At 32.6% G+C, this 9020-nt stretch overlaps 1 protein-coding gene across 2 annotated transcripts; it reads right to left on the minus strand.

The window, feature by feature from the left end:
* Window positions 1-1601: 1601 nt before the first annotated feature.
* Window positions 1602-8502, minus strand: LOC120092989 (E3 ubiquitin-protein ligase RING1-like). Of its 2 annotated transcripts, XR_005486240.1 has the most exons (3): window positions 7352-8502; window positions 2058-2124; window positions 1602-1966 (listed from the first exon to the last, which is right to left on the minus strand). XR_005486240.1 is itself a non-coding variant. In XM_039051273.1 (2 exons), the coding sequence occupies exon 1, from the start codon at window positions 8316-8318 to the stop codon at window positions 7389-7391; it is 930 nt and encodes a 309-aa protein (XP_038907201.1). In that variant the 5' UTR covers window positions 8319-8502; the 3' UTR covers window positions 1602-2124; window positions 7352-7388. The 2 variants fall into 2 exon arrangements, 1 of the variants encoding a protein (XP_038907201.1); XM_039051273.1 differs by having other exon boundaries at window positions 1602-2124.
* Window positions 8503-9020: the final 518 nt, after the last annotated feature.

Consider the following 9020-nt stretch of genomic DNA (forward strand, 5'->3'; position numbering starts at 1 on the left):
GTCTTTCTTATATTACCTAATCTTAACCAAAGTTTAAAATGTCGATATCGATAGAAATATTGATGAAATTATTATAACCAAAAAATACAAAATACAAAAAATAATAAATAAATATTTTATCTTAGAGTTAGTAAACATGTTTCTTATTTATATTATATTTACATTAGTAATATTTATTACTTATTTTTTAAATACATCTTATAGATATTTTTAAGAGATAATGAAAAATTTGTTTTCATCTTTCCGATTGACGTCAAAAATGTAAAAATATCAATAGAAATTTTGTTATATCAACGAAAATTTAATCTTATAATCTCAAATTAAAAGGGAAAATAAAAGATGATTGTGACATTTTACACTTATCTTAATCTTTTTCTATGATTAATACTTTTTGGAGAAAAGTAAAAGACCAATTCATGAATGGCCCACTTTCTCTTACAACATCAAACCTTTTCTTTTTATCATATATTAAGTATTAAGTGTTGTTTGATAAAATTAACAAATTAACCAGAAGCCTTCTTATCCATACATTTGCTTTCTCATTCTACTTTTCAAGTGCTCTCTTTCTTTTAAATCTTTCCCTTTCTCTAACACTTTGAATTAAAAGTTGATCGATTTATGTTTCCCATATTGCAACTCATTTTATTTTTGTGTTCTCATAAAAATTTTGCATCTCCTTTGACTAATTATTTGATTTTCGAATATTATGTTTGTTTTTTAATGACGTTTTTCATCTTTTTTATACTAAATACTTGAATTCTTAACCAAAATTTCAAAAAATTAATAAAAAATTTAAGTAGAAAGCTTAACTTTATTTTCTAAAACACTCTAAACAGTAGATGGCAAAAAATTAAACCAGTAAATGGAAATAGTATAAGCATAATTTTAAAAAACTAAATGATTTATCGAATAAGGCTTTACTGATTAAGGTAACATTCTGCCCATGAACGTAGCTATGTGTCTTGCTTATCGATCTGTTTATGTCATATCACTTGAACTTTGGAATATATTCCAATTATGACTCACCGTTGAATGTTGATATTTGTTCTAAAAATACTCTTATGAATGTTGAAATTTTTCTAAAAATATCTTTTTTTTGTTAAAATAAAGGATGAAAATTATAAAGTATATGTGATATTATCCAAAAGAATAAGATCAATGTTTTCATTTATTTCATCTAAAAAATATAGTTGAAATCATTCACATAATCAATAAACTTTCAGATATTTATTGTCCCCACATCTAAATATAGATATTAATTATCCAAGACATTTAAAATCCAATCGTTTCATATTTTACATCTAAACGATCCCCTTGTGATTTAAAGCAAACCTCTCAACAATAGTTTACAAAACTTCCCAACCTGGTACGTTACTTGTATAGTTGTTATAATAAAATCGGTGAACAAGAGATTAGCTAAAGCTAAAGCTCATATTCCTCATTTTGAAAGGGGCAGTCTTCTATCCCAAATCAGTACACAAATCACAATTTTGGAAGTAAGGGTTTATGGCTTCTTAAGTGATGGACTAACCAGCAATTCAACTAACTACATTTGCCCTTTTCTGTTTCATATAATAACTGATAGTAATAATAATAGTATCAACTGCAAACCTTTCTACTTTGTTATTCAAGATGGGAGTTCTTTACACACATTCATCCTTCATCCTAAGTACTTAAGAAATACGCCTCTTCCTATAGAATTTTCTTTTATTTAACAAAACTACAACATACGAAACAAAGGCTGTACCGTTCTGCATGATCCCTAATGACCAATAGATACAGATTTGAGATACTATTATAGTTTTTTCTCAAATACATCTACCGACTTCGAACTGACAATCACATTGTAGCATCTGCACCCGAGTATGATTTCTCCACAGGTAGAATGAAACAGACCTATGAACAAGAGATTTGGAATGTATACATTCTACGTTGAAGGAAGAAATGTCATCCAAAATGAACACATCTGTACATAATGTTGTTGGCATTGTGAACCAAAAACTCAAAAAACGAAGAATAACAAACAAACAAATAACAGACTACTAAAAGCCACTGACTTTTTGCCATGTATTTTCAGAGGGGAAATTCCTTCCAAATCTGCGTCAAAAACAAAGACCCTTCTGCCTGAAAACACAATTTAAACAACGGTAAGGATTTACATTGGCCATCGATGTTTCATCAAAATCATGGCTACCAGGAGCTAGGTGCTTAGATCATTAATGTGTAATCTCCACACAATCGACTTAAAACCATGATGTTATCAACATACAAAGAAAAATTAAGATGTAGGTTATAAGATAAACTTTTCAGAACTTAGGAGAAACATTTCATAAGACTGTATTACAAGCCTGGGTAACATTTTAATTGAGGTATAGTGATTACTTTACAGAAAATCTCAATTTCAATCATTACAGATCAATTATCCTATTACAATGTAAAAGATATATTTCATAGTCTGTAATCTATAAACAAGCCTATTCACATCTTAAGGAAAAATCTCAATTTCAATCACTATTGCTCACTTATCCTATAACTGTAAAAGATACATTTCATAAGCTTGTATTACTACAACTTAGATACATGACAAAAGCATATATACCAAATACAGACACAAGTACACAACCTCTGTCAAATGCAAATCTCGATTTCAATCACTATATTAATGTATGAGTGACGGTCTAACAAGAAATAATGAATGCATCTAGGACCCAAATCTCTCGTCCATTGGCCCTCAAGGCAGGGGGGAAGAAGAAACTCATATCATCTATCATGTTAAGAACATATGTCCTTCGAATCCAAAAATGTCAAATAAAAAAGGGAATGATTGATGCATATCCAAGAAATATATACATATTAGTCCAAAACCAGCTCCACAATCTCCCAATTATGCATATGCACATGTCTCTAATCAGCAATAACATGATCTTCACGTAAGCGTTTAAAGTTTGGATAGTACACGTATGCCCCATAGATATTAGATATTGGAAATCAAGACTCTTTAGCATCACAACACAAACATTTTCATTCTGGTGCATGGGCAAAAAAATAAATAATAATAATAATAAATAATAAATAAATAAATAAATCCAAGTGGAGCATAAAAATCTTTTCATAAAGATATGAACATAAATAATTTCTTTCTTTAATTAAAGATATTCAACTACCTAAAATTTTTTTATTCGATTTGTTTTCAAAATTTTCAGTAAGAGGCCCAGTATTAGAATTTAGAAATATACTATTAAGGATAATAATTAAATGTATACTAACATTTTAAAAGAAATATAAATATAACAAAATCTATGATAGACTCTATCGCTAATAAACTCCTACTAGTGATATGATCTATCACTAATAGACCTTTACTAGTAATATGGTCTGTCATTGATAGATTTCGAATCAAAATCTAAATTTTGCTATATCTACAAAGTCTTTTGCATTGTACTACATCTATAACTACAAATACTTTAGACCTGATTGCTATATTTGCAACTGTCCCATAATCCTGCCCTATATTTTCTTCTCTTAACCATTTGTATGTTCACATCCACGGTTGGACAATGAAATCACTTTAAAAGTTGACTGAACATTGCAATCAAATACTAGAAAAATACTGCCCTCCAAGGATAGCACTAGCCTACATCTACATGAATCATGTGTGAGCCAAATTTGTACATAAATAATTTGTTTCATTTTATTTTTCTTTTCTTTCAAGTTAAAAGTACATAAATGTCCCCATAGAAAATATGAACAAAAAAAGGATTTTTTTATACAAAAGTGAACTGGCCATAAAGATAGGGCCCAAATGCCCCACTTGTGATTGAGTGCAACCACGAAACTGGCCAAACCATTTCAGTTTAGTTAGTTTGGAGTATAATTTTCATTAGTCTAACCTAAAGCAGGTCTACAAATGTGATAGAAAGCAAAATTAATCAACGACAAAGGAAAACCTGATAGGAAACAAAACTGATATAAAACAATTCTTATTCATAGCAGAAGAAATACAAGTTCATGGGAGAGTATACAAGTAATATAATTAAATTTATCTTTTTTTCTTGTAATCGTGATCCGTGAACATGACGCATCTCGACTAATCTCACAGGACAACTTGCCGACCCTGCGACATTTGGGTGTCAAGAAAATTTGTAGGATATTAAATCCTAGGTAGATGACCACCATAGATGGAACCTATGACCTCTAGCCCTTTATCAAGGTCATGTTCCCCTACTTACCACTAGGCCAACCCAATTGATATAATTAAATTTATCACAATCAATCTGTTCAAATTTTTTAATTTAGTAATGATTTAACATAGTATCCAAGCAAGAGGCCTTATATTCGAAGTAACCGCAAAAACCTAGAAATCGAACCGAATCGAAAACTTAGTGAAACCGAAAAAAGCGGTTTGATCCAATTTAAAGAAAATTTGAAACCGAACCAAACCGTTTTTAACTAATATATATATATATATTTATTTATATATTTAAAAAAAGAGTAAAACTGAATTTAAAACCAAACCATTTTTTAATTAAAAAAGAATATAACATGGATTTTTTAAAAATGCCAAAACCAAATTTGAAAACCGAACCAAACCGAACAGCGGTTCGGTTTCAAACCAATAAATCGGTTCGATTTGGTTTCACATTTTAAAAAATTCGGTTCAGTTCGGTTTGACCACCAAGCCGAACCGTTTCCACCCCTAGTTCGAAGCCCTGAACATCATTCGTCTTGAATGCTATACTAAGTTGCTCTTGGCAACCCTTCTACAAATTTTCAAACCCCCAAGTGAGAGAGTTTAAATTTTAATAAAATTAAATTTATCATAAATCGCCAGTTTGGCTTTTGGGCTTGACCATGATTTGACAACCCCAAGTGAGATTTAGCTTTTCGGTCTAATGATGGTTTGACAATCCCCAATCTTACACTACATTGGAGCCCCCCAAAACAACGTTCCTCATTTACATTCACACCTCATTCCTCTCCCTAGAGTACAAGTGAGAGAAAGAGTTTAAATTTTAATAAAATTAAATTGATCATAAATCATCAGCTTGGCTTTTGGGTTTGACTATGATTTGAACAACATTCCTCATTTACATTCACACCTCATTCCTCTCCCTAGAGTACAAGTAAATAACTGGGCTTCTATCGAGTTGACCTGAACCAACCTCCCTACAAATGCTGAGAAATTGTAGTCAGGAATACAAGACATGAGCTTACAAGGGCTCCCCTTCATTCTTGCAAAGCTGCACAGTTCTAGAAGAAAACTTGGACAGACATATCACAGAAACTCGAACAACATAATAGGCAATGGTTTGAAAGAACTTGAGGGTGGATACAGAAGAATCTATTAAAAGGTGCTGGTATTTTTAAAGCCATGTGCTATTCGTAAAGCTATTGAGAAAATGTTTACTTTACATCCAAGTAGAAAACGATAACTAGCTTTGCACTCTAGAAGGGATACATGCACTTGGACAAAAGAAATAGCTATATAGATCCATGAACTTTCAATTTAGTTCCATCATAAGTTTAGTTCCTAAACTTTCAAGTTTGTGTCGACATGGTCTCTGAACTTTAAAAAGTTAATAGATCCATGAACTTTTAATTTTGTATCTAATAGGTGTGAACTTTAAAAAGAGTCCTTAAACTTTCAGTTTTACATCTAATAGGTTCCTAACATATTCAGACTTTTTTAAAATTATCCTATCTATTATATATGAAATTTATTCAGAAACTTAAAGAATTGAACTTGTAATTTAACCAAAAAACAACTACCAAAAGAAATAGCTATATATCAAATTTTAAAAAATAATAATAATTTGTTATAAATAAAAAAAAATTAATTAACTAAAAGAAAAAGAAAAGAAAAGGAAAACCCTCCAATCCAAAAGAAATGCCTAACAAAGTGAACTAGGCCAAAAGTGATATCAACCAACACATAAAAAGAACTAAGATTAAGGAAAAATTCACTTATGTTCATTGAGGACTTCGAAGTCAAAGCTAGATAAGAAAAGGTTGAGCCTAATCTTTTGTGTTTGTAATCCTCCTGGAAGCTCTTGGTTGAGTATGGTTATAGCAACACTCCAACATAATTCCATTTCTTTGGGACAAGTCAAGACTTCCAAGGGAAGTTTGGATATTAGCAGATTCTTGGATTTCTGTTGGCATCATATCTCATCTATGTAATCACAATACTTGTTAGATTGCTTTTTCGTGAACTAGTTCAACCTCTCATGGATTGATGTCTTATTTCCCCCCACTTTTGTACTAATGGAAGGTCTTTTTTCTTTACTTTCTTTTCTTTTCTTTTTTGGGTAAGAAACAAAGAAAAAATACAACCTAGGAGCCGAGGGTAGAGAAAAGCCCCAAGCAAAGCAGCTAAAGAATCTTTGTTGATATCCAATTTTGTTGATTCTCAACAATTGGAAGAATTTTCGGTAGACGGTAGTTAGCGTTCTTCGGGTGGGGGATGTCTTTTTAAGTTGTATTGCCTTCTTTTCTCCTTTAATATATCCAAGTTTCTTATTTAAAAAAACAATGAAAAGAATGACCTTAAAGTCATCATAATCATCGAAAGACTATAATAACAATGAATTTTCCATGGTTATAAAAGCAAGAAGGAACTATATAAAAAGGACTCCAAACAAGAAATTTGTTACAATCATCTTCAGAAGATCCTTCATCCCATTAATTCTTCAGAGTATTACCAACGGAATTTCATGTTGCCTATTAAAAAAGAGAGGTGGCTGTAAAGATTCCAAGGTCTTATTACCTTTGGATGTCCACAGGATCATCACCTATTTAATCACATTCATACCAGTGACAAGTGCCATCATCCTAATCGTAATACTAGGTTTCCATATTCTACAAATTAACAAGCCAAACACCATAGACCATGTATTTCACTATACCCCCTCTAGGATTAAAGATAACTCTCTCTCCACGGCAAACAATTAAAAAACATTAGATATCCCTTAAACACATTGCAGCTGTAGCTCGAAACATCCTTGAGTTGTATTATTTAATATTTTTTTTAAACTGTTCCCACTGAGTTTATATGAAACAAAGTTATAGTATGAACAATTACTTGAAAACAGAACAAGAAAATACTAGAGGGCAAGAATCATTTATCAATTCTTATTTCGTATTTTCTTTCTCTCTTCCTCTCTGTCCCCTTTTAGTCCTTCTTTTTCCTTTTCTTCTGGGGCTAGACAGTTGACAAAGAAGTCAATAGGACATATTCAATATTTACATGTATGCAAGTAATCTAAAACATGGGGGAAAAACAGCATAGCAAAGCAAGCCAGTCTGCAAATGCTATAACTAAAAAGAAACAATAAGCAAGCAAGAAAGTTACCAGAATATATTCTGTATTTGTCCTGCGGCTTATATTCTCAATCGCTGTCATTCCCACCACCGGAGTCACTCCCATCGTTCCGGCCCCCAAACGGCCACCATAGCGGCACTCTAAATCTCCTCTCAACACGCCCCGTACTGTTCCCACTGTTTCCAGACCCAGATTCTTCTCCGGAAGATTCATTCGCCTGCACCCGATTTCCACGTGTTCGATTCTCGTAATCAGCATCATCCGTAGGCAACTCGAACCGGCAAACAGGGCATGAATTATGCAATTCAAGCCAAGGCAATATACAATAATCATGAAATACATGCTTGCAAGGCATCTGCTTAACCTTAATACCTTTTTCAAACTCATCAATGCAAACGGCACATTGGTTCATTTCCGAATTTAGAAGATCCTCTGTAACAGTCACAGTCGGAAGCTTCTCAATCGCCGATTTCGAAGCCGGCGGAGTTCCATATCGGTTCGGATCATTATCAGCCAGCAATTGAATGAGCTGCTCAAGACCTGGTCCAATGAAGTAATCACCAACGTTTTGAGGCATTGAAACACCAGAGTGGGAAGAATGACGCGGAATTTCAAACACAACATCAGCACCACTTTCGAAGAGGCCCCGTAAATGATTCTGAAGAAAAACAAAGGGATCGTACTCGGGGTGAACAGAAGAACTGGATTGTGTAGGCGGCGGAGTTAAAGTTCTTGAAAATAAACTCGGGTTTTGAAGATCAACGACCGTAGAAGAGGAGAAAACAAGAGGACTAAAACGACGGAAAGGATGGGGAAGGAAAAAGGACCTGGGATCAAGATTAACATTGGAGTTGGAATTGGGATTGGAATGATCATACTCTTCAAGAAAACCCTCGTGGCAAAATGGGCAAAGAGGATCGGAGGAAATGGATACGGAAACAGTAACGGCGCGATCACACTGGTGGCAGAAGAAAGGCTTGTCGACGACGGCGGACATTGTGGCGGTGGAGGTGGCCGCCGGAGAGAAGAAGAGGGATATTACGATAGGGAATTGGAAGAGACGAAAAGGAGAAGAATAGTTTTACAATGGGCTAAGAGGAAGAAGAACGGCGGATTTGATGTTGTGGTCGTCAACTCCATTGGCCGTTGAGAAATGAGAGACTTCTCGTCTTCACTGTAAAATTCTATTGGCCTCTTGAATATTCTCGACCACTTTAGAACATTCTAGATTTTTCTCGACTTCTTCCATTTTTTAATTTCATTTTCCACAATTTCCATTTAATAAATTAGTTTTTATATATATTTAGTTTTTTTTTTTTTTTTTTTACAATTTGTGTAAGTGAGAGAATTGAACCATTATGTTAATTGAGTTGTACTCATTTTGTCACTTTTAAGTTTATATATATATTGGCTTAAATTAGAAATTTAGTGTCTGGATACATAAACTCGACGACTAAATTATTTATTTTGGATTCAATTAAATAAAAAATTATATAGGTTAGATTGATTTATAGGTTCATATGAAATTGATTTGGGTTGCACTCTCAACGACAAAATATATATATATTATGGACCTAAACATATTATTAAGTGCAAAAGTATTTTCTTTATTTATTTAATACATATTTTTATCAAAACGGTTTTTTGATTATTTGTTCTCAAACAAATAAAACAAAGTATTTTTCTTGTCTTAGAAACC

This window comes from Benincasa hispida, chromosome 12 (assembly GCF_009727055.1).
Source record: "Benincasa hispida cultivar B227 chromosome 12, ASM972705v1, whole genome shotgun sequence".
Taxonomy (NCBI): Eukaryota; Viridiplantae; Streptophyta; class Magnoliopsida; order Cucurbitales; family Cucurbitaceae; genus Benincasa; species Benincasa hispida.

What these genes read in the sequence shown, in the direction of transcription:
- LOC120092989 (XM_039051273.1), bottom strand. Translation starts at nt 8,318, where the DNA reads ATGTCCGCCGTCGTCGACAAGCCTTTCTTCTGCCACCAGTGTGATCGC.